Here is a 19352-nt window from a genome sequence, read left to right as displayed (position 1 = left end):
ACTTATTGACGGGTTAAGAAATAATTTATTAACTTAAAAGAACATTAAAAAGTGTTGATAATAAAGTACATTTTTAAAAATGAGTAACTACATTTCCTGCTTAGCAAATTGAATGCAACTACGAAGGACACAGTTACGCTTCATTAGTATTTTTGCAGGGACGTCCGTCCACCAGTGAAATTCATGCTGAGGAGGAAGTTGAGTATTTTCAGGAGTAAGCGTAGGAGGCGTGGCCTCCGTCATGGACTCTGCAGAAGTCCAGTCCCAGCACGGCTCTCTTCTTACAGGCCTTCCCCGTCTTAGTGATCCCATTGCACAGCTGACGGCCGGACGCGGAGCTGCCACAGGAACAGGAGAAGTTCATGATCAGTTTAATGTGTAGAACTTAAAATCAGATGAGAAAGTTATGACCAACTTTTAGTCATAAGGGCACAGTCACATCTGAAGACTAAATGATATTGATTGATTTACACTGCTGATCCAATTATCCTCTAGTGTGCAGCAGCCATTAAATGACATCAAACTTTTGCATGATATTTTACAGTTTAACCATCAACTTTATTATAAATAACTTTGAATAATAAATATTTATTCTGTAAAATCCCTTTTCACATAAAGGCAGATGTGTCTGACCCAGTTATTTCTGACTGATTTCTGCCATCGATAAATCTGTCAGGCTCCAGTGTGAAGAAAACATAAAGCACCAACCTGTTGCTAACTAGTGACGGAGCTGGACTCGCACTTCGAGAGTCATTCGCTAAATCATGCGAGTTGTTCACTGCATCAAAAACTCCTCCCAGGATCCTCACTGGTATGTCGTCAACCAGGGCCTGGGCAAGATACAGATATTTACCACAACATAATCTGAATTGTTTTCATAGCCTGAGTGACGTTCCTACCGCAGAAACGTGCTGTTCCATCAGTCTGGGAGTGGAGTGACAGGATGTGCCTTTTATTTGCATGAACCTGGATTCGAGCATCGGCTTCCTGCGAGGAGGCGACACCGCTGACAGCCCCAGGTCGCCTGCACACAGCAAACAGTCACTAAAACTACCAAGGAATTGCTTCTTATATATTCCACAGTTTGAAAAGGTGTGATATATATTTAATCTGACCTGACAAGAAGCTGTCCTGGTGCAGGAGGTCGTCTGGCTCCAGGAAACCGACCATTTCATCTCTGGGGATTAAAGAATAAAACTCACGGCATCAAACTGATCAACTACAAAGCAATAAGAGCACAAATCTCTTTTACTGCTGCACATTTTTATTACCTCCACTAAGGAACTTGAGTTTTTGAAGTTCTGTTGGTGTGTGGAGACATGGTCCAAGAAAAACTTAATGTTAAAAAAAGGTGCAGATCTGAGATTACTCCTGCACTTGTTATTTTTTTTTTATCACTTTCTTTTCTGTTCTAATTCATTTAATTTCTTTTAAATGTCATTTTAACATGTTTTATTAAAATCTGTTCTTTTACTACATTTTAACATTTTTTTTAACTCTAGTTAAACTAATTGCATTTCTTGTATGACCAAACAACCAATTCTTAAATGTAATTTTTCTGATTATATCAATGTGAATCAAAGTACTTTTAGTTCTGGACAGTTGATTTTACAAGTTAAGATGTTTTGAAAATGTCACATGTGGGTTCTGTTACATTATACCAGGCGTTTAATTTTTTTTTTTTTTTTTTAAATCGACAACCATCAGGAGAACAAATGTCAGGTTCAGTGAAAGTCGTCGTGCGTTGCGGACTCACTTCTGTGGTGTAGACGATGCCGGATACGAGTGACCCGCTGGAACTTGGTGCTTCTGTGGTTCCACGACGTCACACGGGGCCAGAGGCAGCGGGACAGCCGACTTCCCTCTGAGGCTCGACCACAGCTGATTCACAAACCAGTGACCTGCACACGGGAAAGACACGGGATCAGCACATTCATGCCAAAAAAACAGGAGACGTTTTGTTTGTCTTGCTGGCAGGTTTTTCAGTCTGTACCCAGAGACACAGTGAGCAGCAGCAGGGTGAGGCTGCTGAGATCCAGCGCTGGCTGCTGGTTGACCTCGGCCACTGCGTTCAGAGGGACGGTGAGCAGCAGCATCGCTCGAGAGAAACCGGGACAACGCAGGAACGTCAGGAGGACGGCAGACATGACGAAGTAGCCCGTGTGTGCAATGCACGTCCACATGGCCGTCAGACTCAGACCTGCACGAGAGAAACACTCACTGATCCACGAGGAATAAAAAGTAAATCATCGTATTTCTGTGAATTCAGGACATTTTACTGACAAAGGTGAAAATAAAATTCTTTAAAATGATCAAGACATTAATTGATTCTCTTTCTCGCCATTTTTCTGAATTTGTTTTTGCACTTTCCGTGATCAATAACAGTCGTACTGTACATACTTCAAATTGTAAATATCCATCCTTCATATTGCACAATACTTGTTCTGGTCAACACACTGGATTTCTGTAAATGTTGCTGTATGAATGAACTGTTATATTACAAATCAAGATGTCTGAGCCATGAGCAGGGGCACAGACGACGTGGGCCGGTCTCACCTGCCCAGCCGAGGTAGCCCTGGATCACGTGCAGCCGCTCCTCTATCCGACTCTGCATGTTATCGATGTAGTGCAGCATGAAGCCCAGCGTGCTGTTCATGCGCTCCAGTTTGTCCATCAGGTCGCTGTAGTACTGGGAGGTCTGGTCCTGGTACTGCAGGAACTCCAGCATACTGTGGTCTGAGCAACAGTACAAACGAACAGGACGGATATAAACTGCAGATGTAGAAATCAAGTGATGACTTCAGATTGCGATGCCTTTTTTTTTTTATTACCAATTTTCTCGTAGATGTCCTGAGCCTGGTGTCTGACGTCTGCCAGGTCTCTGACGATCGCCTTGTGGCTGTCCTGCACCTCGGAGCCTTGAACCTGCAGATGTTCACTCACGTTCTCTGAAAGACGAGATGGATGAGATATTACATTACTAACAACACTAGTAGTAACAATAACTTTATTTATATAGCACCTTTCAAAACAGTAACAAGGTGCTGAACAAGTTCAAAATGAAAAATTGAAGATCACAGCAATGAAGCACAGATACAGAAACATTTTGCAGAAATAAAAATTGCTGCACATGAGAAAGGAGTAACAAGCAATTTAAAAAAGCAGCATACTTTTATTATTATTTTTTTTTTTTAGTTTTAGCTCAACATATTGTTCCTTTTGAACCGTTTCCTCTGTGGAACTACATAAAAGCACAGACCCATCCTCTTGGTGATGCCCTGGATGAGCTGAGCCACCAGCTCCTGTCCAGAGGCGATGAGAGCTTTCTCCTGACCCAGACGCTCCAGGTTGCTCTTCAGTGAACTCTCCATCTGCCCCTGGCCTTCGTGCAGTTTCCCCTGCTGGACCTGCAGAGAGCTGTGGCCCTGCAGCAGCTTGTCCAGGGAGGCCGCAGTCAGCTCCCGCAACTCCGACTGGCCCTCCTGTGCAACCACGATCACAGGTCACATGACAAACTGGTGCACGAGAAGCTGCAAAGGTAGAAGATAAACCCAACTCCACCTTCAGGTCCTTCATGGCATCCAGCTGACTGGTTGCCGTGGAGATGAGAGCGTTGACCGTGTGCTCCGCTCTGCGTCGGAAGAGCTGCTGGCGAGTTGCGTAGCAGACGGAGCGAGCTCGGTTGCTCACTATGTGATAAGCGTTCCACGTGTCCGAGTCCATGTCCACTGTGCACTCTTTAATAGACTGACACATCACAGGGAAATTATTCAGTGTACTACAGTAAATTATGTAGAATAACTGCGTGTGTGTGTGTTTACCATTTCCTCTGTGCAGGGGTAGGTCTGCCGGCCCTCGCTCTCGGCCTGACAGTTGAACAGAACCACGCCGAGCTTCGCCAGCTGCTCCTCTGAGAGGCTCTCACAGCTCGACCTCAGCCGGGCGACCACCTGCGACACGACACAGGAGCAGCACGAGTATTATTTCATTTCCAGTTTGTTCTAAAGCTTTTCCCATCTTTCATATCAGTGTTTGAAGTGTCGAATATATTGATATTCGGGTTTTAAAAAGTTTTTAGTGGCAGCCTTTACAGTGTGAGGATTTTCTTTATTTTCTTTCATGGTAAATTAAATAGATTTGGACTAATATTTAGCCTATAGACTAAGGCTAAATATTCCCAGACATATTGGTGTCAATGGTTATGTTTAGCAATATGAAAACTTTTATTTCATGAAATAAACAATCCAGAGAAGATATCAATTTATGTTTATATATCACACAACAAAGAAAATGTTTATTTTCTTAATTCAAGTTCTATATATTCAGTTGTATTCATGTTTTCGTTTACTTATAGTCCGACATTTACGATACAATTTTGAGTTTATAGCCTGAATTACATTTCTTCGTCAATAAATTAACCGGAATCAGGATTTTATTTTAACTCCATATCTTTACAAGAGGAGCTCAAAACAAAAAGCACTTGGCAGATGAATCAATAATGAAAGTGTGAAGGTTTGTTTTGACCTTGTAGTGACAACTGTCCAACGGGCTGAGCTCCAGCTGCTTCGCCTCGGACAAAAACTTCTCGTCGCCAGTGGTCATTTCAAACTGAGCGTCCTTTGCCAGAAGAGCTGGAGCTACAGCGGCTGGTGGAGGAGGTGGAGCTGGAGGAGCCTCTGTCCTCCTCAGCCACTCAAACAGTCCGCTGACGGCCGGACACTGACAGGTGAGGAGGAGCAGGAGGATCAGGAGTCGATCCATGTCTGGAAAACAAGAACACGTGTTGAAATGAAGTGTTACAACTTCAATCTTTATTTGTAAAGAATTTTGATGTTGCAGTTGAGTTTTGAAAAAGGTTTGATTCACGCTTTTTTCCTCTGTTACGCTTCTTTAAGTCTCAAACTGTGTGAGTTTTCCAGTTAAAACGTTTATATTAAAGTTAAATGTAATAGTTAGGTGTGGAGCGAGCTTTATTACTCACGTCCATAAGGAAACGTACAGAGATTAATCACATTAAAGACTTATATTCTAGTTTTTAGAGCACTACACAAATCCCAAAAACAGGAGCTGTATTTTCTGACTGTTCCAAACAAAGTACATGAGAATTTTACATAAAATCATCCACAAGTTCCAAAACACATCTGGAATCTGCAGTAGGAAAGTGTTGGCTTTAACACAGATGTTATTTCTCGATCTAGATATCCAAAATATGGCTTTACCTTGGAGGAGAAAATAATAATATTCTTGATTTCAAATGTTTGAATACTTGACAGCAGATGTCTCCTAATTCCCAGAAAAGTTAATTCTCCTTGTTTCCACTTCACAACATGTTAATTGAACATTAAACCACAATCAGTTCTGACATCATGAATAAATCCTGCAGGTTTGTACATATTAAACTCAGACTGACGAAATCAATCATAAAGTCATATCAGCTGAGACAAGAACAGATGGTGAGGTATATTGTTTCTATTTAGTTTATTTTATTTATTTTACTGCTTTATCTCTTATGTGTCCTTTCAGTCAACTGCCTGGTTTGTATTTTTAAGTTTTGCTTCTTCTCTACTTTGTAAAATTGTTAGAAGGTGCTGATTATTATCATTAGCATTATTAGTACTTCTACTACTAGACCATTGAGTCAGTCTGGGGTCACAGGAGGAGGATCAATAAATGTGACAGATTCCGAGAACAACCTTCCTGCGAAGTGCGATAAACTTTTTGCAGGTGCTGATTCAATAAAGGGCAAATTGTCATCACAGCATTTATAAATTTGACATTTTCTGTTTGCTGCAGTTTAAATGGAGGTTATGTGATTATTACACCGCTTTAATTTAACCTGTGCACAGTTTGGTTCAGTGCATCATTCTGCAAAGTGAATCTCACACATCAGAGTGAAGTTAAAACACATTTGAGTGAACAACCACACTTCAGAGGGACCACCACTAGATGGCTCCATTACCAGACCCTGTGTGTTTGGATTTATAGATTTTAAAATGTATATGCAGGATTTTGAATCTGGTGTATGTGGATTTTAATGTCTTGTTACCTGGAGAGACTGTAAATCAATTATAAAAACATAATTCATTCATTCATTGATTCATGCATTTGAATGGAGTCAACACTGAGGCTTGTCCAGGCATGTCTGCCCTGCTGCTCACACACTGCACACAGCGTTTCTATTGAAAATGAAGGAATTCACGATCTACACAATTATTCATCTTTACTAATAATGAAAAATGCAAACAAAACAAAAGCAAATTAGAAAGACGTGAACATGATTTAGTTTCCAGTTAAAGCAGGAAAAATGTAAAACACACAGGAAGTTTGGACCCTTTCTTCTGCAGAGCACAACAGCGAACAGGAAACAATAAGAAATCACATTGTAACACATTCAAAGCGCTGAGCAACACATCTGTGCATAAACAGCAAAGACATATCATTTCTCTGCACAGTGGATTAAAAGCATCAAATGAGATTATTACTAAAAAACCTGTACCTGTGGTTTGCAGGTCGCTGTGCACCGAGTGTGAAGCAGGTCTCACACACACCGACACACACACTTACACACACTCACAGCTGATTGAAATGACACGATTGATTTTTGTCCACACACACACACACACACTCCGCCCTAATGACCTGGTAACGGCTGCGTCTGATTTACGTCCAAGATGAAAGAAAGAGGGGCGGTGCAGGGGCTGTGCTGGTGAGAAAGATGGGGAAGGCACCGCCCACCTGGTTTGAGTAGGAAAGTGAAACAAAACAAACCAACCCACTGGTGTTTTAATAATGCTGCATTCAAGCACCCCTCGGATGTTCTAGATTAGAAAGTATGGCTGCGGTCGAATTATTTATCAATTTTAATTTAGTATATTTTTTATGTTTATTTATTTTTTATTTATATTTATTCTTATTTGTTGCGTGTGATTTGACATTATTTAAATTCAAAGACAAATAGTCACAGTTAGGGATCTGGAGGTTAACCATCAAACTAATCTAAAGTATTAACAAAAAATTAACAAAGAACAAGATGTAAATAGATAATACATATAAATATAAATAGGTCTACAAATGTTATTTTGGTGATGAAAATAAAAGTTATATTTTGGACCCCCCCATTCATTGTGGAGTACCTTGCTTAGCGCCCCCTGGAGGTTATGTGATTGTAAGTGTTTGCAGTCTGCTACTGGTCAGTGGTGATGGAACTACTGACACAGGTGCATCACTTTGAAACATTTCCGTTTTGTCTGTTCGCGGCATGTTTCTGAATTTGCGCGTGTTGTGACTTTTTGCTGCTCACGTGTCAAACACTTTGAAAGTTGTTTATCTTTATTGGCACGTGTTGAGCTCTCTCGGCCACCATACGGAGCAAAAAACTTTTCCTGTTATTCTGAAAACCACGTGGCGGCGCTGTAACCCTGGGCAGGTGTCTCCAGCGGATCTGAAGTGACTGGTTTTCACGTTAAAGACCAGTTTGAGCTTTAAAAGGAGCGTCGGACGTCTGCAGCCCTGAGACCCACCAGGTGAATACCCAGCCTCCCTCCGGCAGCTAGCCGCGGTCACGCTGCCGTCGCCCGGCCTCGGTGCGTGTGTCACTCCGTGTTACTTCATGGTTGTCCAGTCAACAGGACACGTGCATTGTTTTTCCTAATCTAATCTGTCCCGGATTATTCTCTCGCTGTCCCGGGTTAGCTAGCTAGCTAGCTAGCTAGCAGCAGCAGCGGGGCTAGTTTGATCGCGGTGTTAGCATCGTTAGCACCGTGTCTACCACCTGTAGGCTAACTCGGATTCAAGCTAGCCACACCAGACATGCTAATTAGCCCGCTAGCCGTGTGAGCGCCGGGCTAGCGGGCTGCTAGCGGGCTGCTAGCCGCCGAGCTAACTAGCCAGCGCAACAATGGACGACCCCGGCATGAAGAAGCAGAACTGGGACGTGCGGGAGACGGAGCTGTTCCTGGAGACCCTCAAGGAGCTGGACATGAAGAAGTGCCTGGACGGGAGGAAGGTGCGCAACAACAAGCTCTTCAAGGTGGCGCACCGGCGGATGACGGCGGCCGGCTACCACCGCTCCGTGGACCAGCTCAAGTTCCGCTGGAAACTTCTCAAAAGTGCGTACTACAAGTGCAAGAGGGCGCCCAACGCCCCGGCCCCCACCAAGATCCAGGGCTGGTGGCGCTACGAGAAGACGATGGTCGCCATCATGGAGTCCAGACACCCGCTGGTCGGGGCCGGGGTGAACTCTGACCGGATGGACGAGGGGACCGAGGACTCGGATGGAGAAGCGTCGATGCTGCCCTGGCCTCGGCCCTGCCCGGGGAACACCGCTCAGAACCTGGATTTAATTGTAGGGGTGACGCCCTGGATCCCGTGGAGTGTGTCGTTAGCTGTGGTTCCGTGTGTCTCGTGTGTTGTGTAGATGCATGCGTTGGTTTGTGTTGTTTACATGCACCCCCCACACACATCTGTCCTGCAGAGTGTTGTTGTTGTTGGAGGCTGCAGGTTGTGATGCTGTGGAATCATTTGTTGTCAACATGTCAGAATCTAGAAAAGTGGTGTAAAATCCCCACATCTCATTTTCACAAAGTCCAGGTGAAGATACTCCCAACATGTGTAGTCCAAAAATGAAACTTACAACATGTACCATCATAGCAGGGCTGCAACAAACAGCTGTTTTATTATTTATTCGTCTACATATTATTGTCTTGCTCTTCTAGTCGATAAAACATTTAAAGATATTTTACAAGTGGCATTTACAAATTCTCTAAACCCCAATATCTGGTCTTTAATTTGCTCATTTTGCTCAAGCGACAAAACCTAAATATATTCAGTCTGATTTCATCAGATAAGATGTAGGAAATTAAAAACTCACGCCACAGCACAAAGGAGAAGCATGGAAATAAGAATAATGACTTTAAACAGAATCTAGAATAATAGAGGAATGATTGAAATACTATTTACTGAAATAGGCTGGTTCTTAAATGTGCAATTTAAAGATAAAAGTTGTTTGTTTATATTATACATTAAGTGCAGCAGTCTTTCTTGGATTGTGGATTAGATATGATGCTTGAAAAATGACTTTTAATCTAGCATCAAATGATTCATTAACCAATCGTTGCAGTGCTTCATCACAGACGGCTGTAAAGAAAACCGCCCTTAAAGAACTGAAGGTCACATCAAAGCAGATGTGTATTAATTCTCTGGATGGACGAATAGATTAATAAACCGTTTGTCTCTCTAGATTTTATGTCTGTTATTCTTAGGTTATAGAACATGATTCACACAGCGCACCGAAAGCTACATTCTGCAAAACAACACGATATTAAAACCAGAACCTCATTAAAGATCATCTGTTTAATCAGGCTTGGTATTAACATGGGTCTCGACTCTGAGCCGATCACATGTGGACACCAGCTCTAATTTCACTGATTCACACCGGCATCACAATGCGTCTCCACTGACCAATCAAACCACTTTTCCACTCCTTACGCAATCAACCACCTACATCACCTCCGCGCTCAAACAACAAATGATGCTGCTTTTGTTTCCGTCTGAGTAACTGAAGTGTTTGTCAGAGGGAAGGAGAGAGAGAGAGGCCTCGTACACGCCTGCTAATAACCTCCGTCCCGAGAGATCCCATCTCAAGTAGCCAGCGCTAAGTACCTGTGCTCACACCTGGTAATACAATGTGTCTCCTGTGACCACTTGTGATTGGATGTTTGTTAAGACCAAATTATTGTGTTGACCCAGCCTGAGTGTACAGATGTGTCTGTGTGTGTGTGTTTGTCTGTGTGTGTGTTGTGATTCTGTGGGAGAGGAGTCAGGAGAAGCTTCATGAATCTGGTGCAGCTGCAGTGAAGAAAGATTTCACCAATATCTAAAGTGTCAGCCGTGATGTTAAAAGAATGTGGACCAGACCAACTCCGAACGTGGTGTGATCTGATCTATATCTACAAATCAAATATGGTCCCTGACAAGTGTGTAATACTTTTGATTCATTGTGAAAATGTGGTTGGAGAACTTAAGATGAGTAGGCGGTTCTTCAAATTTGACCCAAGACACATTTGGGTTCTCATTGATAAAAGAATGTGGTCGTTGTGATCGGATCTCAAATGCGTCCACGATGCATCTAGGGTGGGATGAAGTTACACCTGTAACTTAGAGCTGTCTACTTGTGATCGGATCCCTCAGGACGGACGTTACCAGGTCCGAACAAGGCCTGTTCATTACATGCAGAAATCCTAATGAGAGCGAGGGAGAAATCTGATTCACAGCCGGACTGGGACTGGGTTCTGTGCTGGTTTATTGGCCCTGCAAACTCCCTAACTGGGTTAGGGGTGCAGCTGCATGGCAAACAAAGAAAAGACCAAGAACAGGGAAGCTGCTGTAGGAGCAGTTGTGGGAAATCTGTTGAAGCGTTGACCAGGATTTAACATGTAATCTGACTCATTGCCTGAACTGTTTCTTGTGTGCATGTCAACAAAGTGTGTGTTGTGGTCTCTTGCCGTGCGTTTTCAATACAGGCGTCCTGAAACAGTGTGTTTTTTTTCTTTCACAGTTTATTTGTTTTGGTGACGTGTACTGCAGCGGAGACATTGTATTAAATTTGATTTGCACTGGTTGAAATGGTGTCAGTTATAATGTGAAAGACAAGCCTCTCTTCATCTCTTTAGATTTTTCTCGTCAGTTTCGCCTTTTTTTTCCTTGTTTCAGGCAATTTCATTGTTGAACATTGTCACATAAAATACTTTCATGTTGTTGCTCTTATTTTGAAAGGCATATTTTATCTCAGTAATAAGTAAAGTCCAGCAAAAAAGCCCCTCTATGAATTTAGTAACTATAAAAGTGATTTATTTCATGCTTTTTGCTTCAGTTAAAGACAACTTTATCTTAAATGATTGATTGTCTTAGAACTGCATCTAACAATTATTTTCATTATTGATTAATCTGCTCATTATTTCCTCAATGAATCCTCACAGTTGAAAAGGAAGAAACATTTGTTTGAAAAATAACTAAAAAACAATGACAAAAAATGGTTTTAAATTGATTAATGAACTAATTGTTTGTCTTTTTTGCCGTATTTTTTGTTTGTAACAGACTAAGTGTGTGTGTGTGTGTGAGATTGTGTGATTCTCTTGTTACTGTGGGAAACAGATTGTGTTGTCGCTCGTCCTGTGAATGATGTTGACGTTCCCCGCTCTAATCTGTTCCGTCTTTTTCATCTTTCAGATCAAAATGGACCCCGAGATGGACTCGCAGCTGAAAATCGGTTTTATCGGTGCAGGCAACATGGCGTACGGCATCGCAAAGGGCATCCTGTCCGGTGAGTGACAATAAAACCTATGTGTGATTCAGGTAAAGGATTTAGTTTTGGAGTATTGACTCTATAACAGTTTGTTTCCGTCTACAGGAACTGTTCTTCCTGCAAACATCCAAGTGAGCGCACCGTCCTTCAGGAACCTCGAGCGCTTTCAGGTGCGTCTCATGCCGCCGGGCACAGCTCATATTTTCATGTCCTCATGTCGATGTATATGAACATGTAGACGCCATCACTTTCTTATGACCATGATAAAACACCTGGAGGGAATTTCCTCTTCTTGATTGGATTTTTGTGGATAGAGGTCACAGTTCAAGGTTACTGTGACCTCACAGCCGGCCCCTTCTTGAGAACATATGTCAGAAAGGAGCTGTAACATTTTGCCATAACTGAAGAATTCATCTCGATTGCGATAGAATTTTACTCAAACGCCTTATTTGTCATTTTACCTACAAACGGTCAAAGTTCATCTTCACAGTGACATCGGCTTGTTCTACAAACACTAACTTTCAGACACTTATTTATTCAACACCATGACTCAGTAACAGAAGTTGAGATTGTGACTGTATTTCCTGCAACTTGACTTGTTGATGGAGGTGCACAACCACAAGGTGATAATTGCAGTTTTCTGTTATTTAAATGTGTGCTCACAACATGGTAATTCATGAATTAGTATCTTCTGCACAGGAATTAGCAGTTAATGTCAAATAGAAATGTGTCTGTAAGAGATAACAGAACGCAAACAGTCTTAAATTGTCTATATAAGGCAAAACTATACCAATGTTTCATCATACAGTCCATAATCAAAACATCTTAAAATGATATATATAACAGAGACAAGCTGCAAATCTTCTGTCATAAACTTCCCCCGACATCTGCCGGGCTCCATAAGCTGCTGCCTGAAAGCTGATCTGTTGTTTTATCTCACCTGTGGGTGTGAATTCACATTAGTTCATGGGGGTTAGTAACATTTCTTCCTCTTGCCTCCAGGAGCTGGGGATTTCCGTCACTCACTCCAACGTAGAGGTGGTCAGTGGCTCGGATGTCGTCTTCGTGGCCGTCAAACCTCACCTGGTATCGCTCGTTCTCAATGAGATCTCACAACACGTCACCGACAGACACATAATTGTCTCCGTGGCAGCAGGAGTGACGCTGGCAACGTTGGAGGAGGTGAGAGCCATCGACCGAATGTTTAAAACACTTCTGTAACGATGAGGAAACCGTGTTGACCCTCGCTCTGTCTGATTCTAAGCTCCTTCCAGAGAATTCAGTCGCCGTCCGCCTGATGCCCAATCTGCCGTGTATGGTTCAGGAAGGAGCGCTGCTGTTTGCACGAGGGTCTCATGCAAAGGAGGAGGACGGCGTTCTGCTTCGCTCCTTGTTGCATCACTGTGGTTTGGTGGAGGAGGGACCTGAGGCCTGGATCGACATCCACACTGGCCTGAGTGGGAGTGGGGTCGCTTTCGTGAGTGACCTCAGATTGAACAGTTATACAAACTTACTTCAGTACGATTTATTCTGTTGACACCAGGACTGAACAGTTTCCTCTGTTGAAACATTTAAACATTTTACTGAGACTTGTGAAGAGTAAACACATAGACAAAGTTACAAAGACTCAGATTAACTTGTTCTAATCTGATGCTTGTGATTCTTCTGTGCAGGTTTATCTGTTTGCTGAAGCTCTGGCAGAAGGAGCTGTGAAAATGGGGATGCCCAGTGCTCTGGCCCACAGCATCGCATCTCAGACCGTTCTGGTCAGTCGTGTTTTTTTTTTTTGCTCATCATCAGCAACATCATCAGTTTTAGTTAAAGTCAAAATGATCTATGCTCGTTAACGTCTAAGTCTGGAGGCACAATGTTTCAGTTTTTAATTTCATAATTCGATTTAAGTTTTTTGGCAAAACATGGATGAAAAGGAGAATGAATAGATCTCTTCAATTCTTAAGGGGAAATTGAAAAATAGCGATAATATTAATCATAAAACACAACACGAAACCTGATGATAATGAAGAAAGAGATTGTTGGTAACTATACGTTGATTAACAGTTGTAATTAAAAAAATATAGAACCTACAGTTAAGCCATCAATACGCTCAATACTGTAATTTATTCAGATCATTTTTTTCCAGTTGCTTTATCTTTAATCCAGAGATTTAAAATGCATCCTGGGAACAACACAATAAGATGTGCAGCATAAAAAAGCTGTGAAAGCTCATAGCCCTGTTCCAACCTGGTATTAACATCTGTCTCATGTGATCCAATCACAAGTGGACAGCGTGAAGTACATTGATCTGATTTTGCCGCTGTGTGTGCCGCAGGGTGCCGGGAGGTTGTTACGCGACACCGGGAAGCATCCAGCTCAGCTGCGCTCTGAGGTCTGCACCCCGGGGGGAACCACCATTTACGGGCTCCACACGCTGGAACAAGGCGGCTTGAGGGCAACGACCATGAGCGCCGTGGAGTCGGCCACTGAGAGAGCCAGGGAGCTCGGCAGGAAGTCGGCGGCAGGAAGCAGGAAATGACGTTTGCCTTTTTTAAATAGCTGCTCATCAGACTTAAGGAAAACCGCGACAACTCGTGGAACATGGAGACAAAACTGGACTGGACTTTTTTTATTTCTATCTCCCTTATTTCCCCCCAAACAAGTGCATTTCAATCTTCTCCTCTTTTTCTTGCCTCTCTGACTGGAAGTACATTATCTTACCATGACCCCGAGATCTACATTTTCTGGGAGAATCACTACTTTTTACATGCACACCAATAATCGATGTTGTGGATTCAGACAGTAAATACTAAAGTCAGGGACCCGAATTAGACTTTGCTCATAGCTGTGGATACTTAAACCACAATAAGGTGCAGTGTTGTGGCTTGTTAGGGTCATGTTAGCCTGCGAGTTTCAAAACACCGACTAGTCTAAAACTGTGAAGCATCAATCGGTCCAAAAACTAATTGTGTAAACTGCACATATCCAGAATTGCCTTACTGGCCTTGATTGAGCATGTAATGTAATGTGTAGTGTAGAAAGGATATTGAACGTGTATTTAATATTGAAATGTGTTATTTAATAATCGGCCACATTCAGCACTTGTTGGGCAGCTGCTCTCCAGTGATTGTCTCACTCTCGGGTGCAGCTTCCATCTAGTTGCTGGTTTTTTTTTTGTGCGACACAATTTGTAGGAAAATATTAATGGACAATGCCAAGTGTGTGGAGTTGATTTCATAAAAGTGTCATGTGAACAGGATGACTTTGTGCGTTGCCTTTTTATTTCTATTTAATTTGTTTAAGGAGCTGCGTCCTTGCAGCAGGTTGTTTTTAAAAACACAGATTGTGTTTTCGTCAGAACGGTGAAATCCTCAGGAACGTTCACTTTACAGAACTCGAGGGAGGTTGTGGTTCTGATTGTGGCTTCGAGGTCGTTGTTGCTTTGCAGCTCAGTGACTTTTTTGTGTGGTAGCTTTTCAGACTCATCAGCTGTTTCCTCATTAAACCGCTCAACAAATACGTTCAGTTCTTCTTCTTTGCTTTCATGTCTTGGAATGTTTGGCTAAATGCATGAAGTTTTATAAATTCACCAGCATATTCACATGTTCTTATCAATTATGATTCATTCTTAATGAATTCATGTCACTGCTTTAACAAACAGGTGGAAGATATAAGGGGAACAAGTGATAAGTATGATGTATCATAAACAGTGGTTCTCTGTGTTGACCCTGTGATACGCTGCCTCTCACCCAATGTCAGCCGGGATCGACCCTCAAAGGCTCAGTGGTGCAGAATGGATTCATTTATATCTAATTTATAGCCTTTGTAAATAAAAACACATGACTGCATCTTTTAATACATGAACTGAAAACTTTGATCTCTCTCTAAATATATATATATATTGAATGATGACAGATCAGTCTCTGCTCTCTCGCTCCTTCTTCATCCTCCTCTCAAAGATCAATCACCTCTGATCTCCTCCTCTTCCTCCTCACACAGATCGCTAACCTGTGCTCTCTCCCTCCTCTTCCTCCTCTCAGAGATCAGTCACCTCTGCTCTCTTCCTCCTCCTCCTGCTCTTCCTCTTCTTCCTCCTCCTCCTATCAAAGATCAGTCATCTCCTCCTCTCGCAGATCACTAACCTCTGCTCTCTTCCTCCTCCTCCTCCTCTTCTTCCTCTTCTTCCTCCTCCTATCAAAGATCAGTCATCTCCTCTCACAGATCACTAACCTCTGCTCTCTTCCTCCTCTTCCTCCTCCTCTGCTTCCTCCTATCACAGATCAGTCACCTCTTCCTCCTCTTCCTCTCATAGAGCAGTCACCTCTGCTCTCTTCCTCCTCCTCCTCCTCCTCTGCTTCCTCTTCCTATCACAGATCAGTCACCTCTTCCTCCTCCTCCTCTCCACAGATCCCTAACCTCATGCTCTCTTCCTCCTCTTCACTCCTCCTCTGCTTCCTCCTCCTATCAGAGGTCAGTCACCTCTTCCTCCTCTTCCTCTCATAGATCAGTCACCTCTGCTCTCTTCCTCCTCCTCCTCCTCTGCTTCCTCCTCCTATCATAGATCAGTCACCTCTTCCTCCTCCTCCTCTGCTTCCTCCTATCACAGGTCAGTCACCTCTTCCTCCTCTTCCTCTCATAGATCAGTCACCTCTGCTCTCTCCTCTTCCTCCTCCTCCTCTGCTTCCTCCTCCTATCACAGGTCAGTCACCTCTTCCTCCTCTTCCTCTCATAGATCAGTCACCTCTGCTCTCTTCCTCCTCCTCCTCCTCTGCTTCCTCCTCCTATCACAGATCAGTCACCTCTTCCTCCTCTCATAGATCAGTCACCTCTTCCTCCTCCTCCTCTGCTTCCTCCTATCACAGGTCAGTCACCTCTTCCTCCTCTTCCTCTCATAGATCAGTCACCTCTGCTCTCTTCCTCTTCCTCCTCCTCTTCTGCTTCCTCCTCCTATCACAGATCAGTCACCTCTTCCTCCTCCTCCTCTCACAGATCCCTAACCTCTGCTCTCTTCCTCCTCCTCCTCTTCCTCCTCCTCCTCCTCACTCTGCTGTAGAGACGCGTGTCATCCACTGGCCTGGTTCCTCTCGGACTCAACCCTCAACAGTAAGTAACGCCGCCTGACAGTCTGTGGTCCAGCGTGTGTGTCACTGCCAGGGACTCGAACCACGTTGTGGTGACATGGTGATGTCACATATTGTGTGTTTAACGTTGCGCAGGGACTCGGCTCGTGTTAGCCGAGGCTAGCTGGCGGCTAGCTGAACTGGACAGGCTAGCTAGTGCTAACGCTAACCGGCTCTGACGTGTTAAAGGTTTAAAATGAAAACAATGCTTTGAGGTCACGCGTTCAAACAGATAAGTTGTTCTATATTTATTATATATATCATATTATTGTGAATATGATAAGTGTGTCACGTTAAACCTTCCGGTGACAGAGCTGCATCACAGCTAATGGAACATGCTGACAGAGCTAATGTTGCTGTTAGCTCACCATGACGACATGTTACCGAGTCAAACAGGACGTGACTCTGTGACAAGTCATTACACGTGTGTGTTCACTGTGGAGTCAGTGAACAGGAGCTGACCTCATGGGAACCAGTTCAAATCCTCCATGTTCTGTAAAGTCACTGGTTTCATCTCCTCTCAGGCTCCAGGAGAGTCCAACCTGGAGAGTGGGGTTAATTCATAATGTGATGTTCAGCTGCAAAATGCATGAATGTATTTTTATTTTGTCACATTTCTGCAATAATATTTCAAATTACTCATTAAACACAACCTGGACATAGAGAAGCTGCAGAACATAGATGGAGAAATAGATTGAGGACATGAAGCAATTCAATAATTAAACTATTATTTGAGTTTGACAAAGATCTGAATCAACAAACCTTCGTTTCTCTTCATGGTTCCTGCACGTCTGTCCTTATTGAAATATTAAATCCTGCTCCAGACAATATCTTTAACCTTTTAACATGATTATCTTTGTGCTTTTTGTAAAATGTGTGGATTTATTGATATTTTATCACGTTTCTGTCAGTCCTCCCCTGCTGTATATAATCATAATTACAGATATTATCATTTATTACTCATTAACACAAACCTTATCGAGATAAGCAGTAGAATATAGATGGGTTTATGGACGGGGACTTAAACCAATTGATAATTAACCTAGATATTTGGGTTTGACACATGCATTTTACATAATATCCAGAGATCTGAATCAATGCACCTGGTTTTTTTTCTTCTCCAGGATATATGCACGTTTTGTAAAGTAATTTATTTAATTTTTCTTTGACGTGTGAAGAGTTAAGCCTCCAGACTGTCTTATTTAAATAAATTAAAATTAAAACTGGCCGGAAAATCTCTGCTTCAGCTCCCAGAGCTCCACTTGTGTCAAAATCGCACCGTTGCACGTGCTGACATGTACGTACTCTACCAGGATCACACACTGCGGCTTATTTTGAGTTGATCCCACAGACACAGTCGTGCTGCAGAAATATGAGTGCACCAAACGTGTGGCTAAAAATAGTGCCCAGCAAATCAAATACACTATCAGCACACAAGTAATGACATCTAAAAACTGAGTCGTCAATAAGAGCAGCCGCTGCAAACTAGCCCAGCCAGGAGAGTTGTTGGGGAAAAGAAATCTATAATCGATTTGATCTCGTTAATATTTAAGATTTCTTCTCATTCATCATCACCCCAAACTAAAGGCTTTATTTCTTGTTGACTTCTTGCTTGGGACAAATCTTTAACACACAACTTCTTTCCTCTCATCTTGCATTCAGATTTTGACAAGTGAGTATTTCTTAACACACGTTCTTGTACCTCTCTTTGAGTCTTTATCTACGTCGTCACAGCCACTGTATTGACTCGCTTGTTTCGTAAGGTGGTGATTGTTGAATTTCTTTCTTAATGGCTTGCGGTTAACTGGATGAAAAGAACGTGTTGAGCATTTGACTCTGATACTAGTTTGAGCTCAGCAGCTTAACCAAGCAAGGTGAGTCAAGAGCTTGGATATGGTTTTAAAGCATCAAGTAGAAATAACTGTGTCCAAATTCATTTCATCTGTGTGTTTGTGTTGGATTTCCTGTATTGCAGCAGGATTACGTCGCGTCATACAAACCACAGCTTGCTCTTTATCTGATTTGTTAACAGAGAACCTCAGAACCCACTGAATCAGCTGCTTTGCATGTGGGAGCATGTCGGTGCTTATCAGTAATCCGTCATCAGCTTTTAATTTATCTAGACAGCTTTAATATTTTTCTTTGAATAATCACATCTTTTTCTTTCCTTGCACGCTCATGTCATTTGTGTCAAGATTTGTTAAATCTTGTGATTGATTTCGTATTAAAGGTTTGAAATAGTTCTGGATGGAACAAGCAATGTTTTTAAATTTCTTTACGTTAATGGCTGTTGATAGAACTGACTGTTGCAGTAGTTTGCGTATAATCAAGACAAAAAAGGTCTGTCTCGTTTATCGTAATGTTAAGGATTTGTTATTGAAATGTAATGATGCTATAAAATAGAGCAGATGACGCAGATCTAATTCGATCCATTTGATATACTCTAATTTTCTTTAATTTTGAAATCAATAGAGCTCCTTCAGAGGAAGATGGATGTATTTTGGCTAAATTAATTGAAACAGTTCATGTTAAATCTGTGTCCGAACTCTGAACACAGGAAGTCCAAGTCATCTCTTCACAAGAAGGGTTGGGTTTTACAAGCATGTATTTGTTTAGCTTGTCATTGTCGGTTAGCAGGAAAATCTGGACTGAAAACCACAAATGCCAGAGATTCCTGTACCTGCTTGTACCTTTTGGGTCTGTTAGCTCATCTGGTTGCTCATTTTAGTTCATCTGCATGGTTTCTTTTCTATCTGCTGCATGTGTTTTGCTTTGTATTCTACATACAGCTCTTTGAAAATCTAAATTCAGTGTCTGACACTGATTGAAATAGATCAGTTCCTTTTTGTGTTTCTAATCCTTCCTGCGTCTCTCTAACTAATCCAAAAGCTTCTTCCTGTTATTCTCTTTTTTGTTTTCCTTGCAACGGATCAAAG

The 19352-nt window shown here is 42.4% G+C and overlaps 2 protein-coding genes across 6 annotated transcripts; one reads left to right on the top strand and one right to left on the bottom strand.

The window, feature by feature from the left end:
- Positions 1-8: 8 nt before the first annotated feature.
- bmb (brambleberry) lies at positions 9-7442 on the bottom strand. Of its 3 annotated transcripts, XM_034582953.1 has the most exons (14): positions 7301-7385; positions 6640-6735; positions 4525-4763; positions 3822-3950; positions 3562-3747; positions 3260-3482; positions 2832-2948; positions 2557-2736; positions 1994-2200; positions 1757-1901; positions 1116-1177; positions 900-1024; positions 709-830; positions 9-338 (listed from the first exon to the last, which is right to left on the bottom strand). In XM_034582953.1, the coding sequence occupies exons 3-14, from the start codon at positions 4759-4761 to the stop codon at positions 209-211; spliced, it is 1863 nt and encodes a 620-aa protein (XP_034438844.1). In that variant the 5' UTR covers positions 4762-4763; positions 6640-6735; positions 7301-7385; the 3' UTR covers positions 9-208. The 3 variants fall into 3 exon arrangements, with proteins under 3 accessions (XP_034438844.1, XP_034438843.1, XP_034438842.1); XM_034582952.1 differs by lacking the exon at positions 6640-6735 and having other exon boundaries at positions 7301-7442; XM_034582951.1 differs by lacking the exon at positions 7301-7385 and having other exon boundaries at positions 6497-6649.
- pycr3 (pyrroline-5-carboxylate reductase 3) lies at positions 7385-13848 on the top strand. Of its 3 annotated transcripts, none has more exons than XM_034582964.1 (7): positions 7385-7523; positions 11227-11320; positions 11408-11472; positions 12305-12484; positions 12567-12779; positions 12976-13068; positions 13632-13848. In XM_034582964.1, the coding sequence occupies exons 2-7, from the start codon at positions 11233-11235 to the stop codon at positions 13833-13835; spliced, it is 843 nt and encodes a 280-aa protein (XP_034438855.1). In that variant the 5' UTR covers positions 7385-7523; positions 11227-11232; the 3' UTR covers positions 13836-13848. The 3 variants fall into 3 exon arrangements, with proteins under 3 accessions (XP_034438855.1, XP_034438856.1, XP_034438853.1); XM_034582965.1 differs by having other exon boundaries at positions 7446-7583; XM_034582962.1 differs by having other exon boundaries at positions 7512-8344.
- The last annotated feature ends 5504 nt before the right edge of the window (positions 13849-19352 follow it).

This window comes from Hippoglossus hippoglossus, chromosome 4, assembly GCF_009819705.1.
Source record: "Hippoglossus hippoglossus isolate fHipHip1 chromosome 4, fHipHip1.pri, whole genome shotgun sequence".
In the NCBI taxonomy this organism is placed as follows: domain Eukaryota; kingdom Metazoa; phylum Chordata; class Actinopteri; order Pleuronectiformes; family Pleuronectidae; genus Hippoglossus; species Hippoglossus hippoglossus.
Note: the sequence above shows the minus strand (reverse complement) of the source record. Positions and strands in the feature narration are given on the sequence as shown.

What these genes read in the sequence shown, in the direction of transcription:
- bmb (XM_034582952.1), bottom strand. Translation starts at nt 4,761, where the DNA reads ATGGATCGACTCCTGATCCTCCTGCTCCTCCTCACCTGTCAGTGTCCG. An exon ending in GGGCTACCTCGGCTGGGCAG is followed by an intron (nt 2,201 to 2,556) that starts GTGAGACCGGCC and finishes TCTCTCGTGCAG; the next exon opens with GTCTGAGTCTGACGGCCATG. An exon ending in GCATCGTCTACACCACAGAA is followed by an intron (nt 1,178 to 1,756) that starts GTGAGTCCGCAA and finishes TTTAATCCCCAG; the next exon opens with AGATGAAATGGTCGGTTTCC.
- pycr3 (XM_034582962.1), top strand. Translation starts at nt 7,898, where the DNA reads ATGGACGACCCCGGCATGAAGAAGCAGAACTGGGACGTGCGGGAGACG. An exon ending in CTCAGAACCTGGATTTAATT is followed by an intron (nt 8,345 to 11,226) that starts GTAGGGGTGACG and finishes TTCATCTTTCAG; the next exon opens with ATCAAAATGGACCCCGAGAT. An exon ending in GGAACCTCGAGCGCTTTCAG is followed by an intron (nt 11,473 to 12,304) that starts GTGCGTCTCATG and finishes TCTTGCCTCCAG; the next exon opens with GAGCTGGGGATTTCCGTCAC.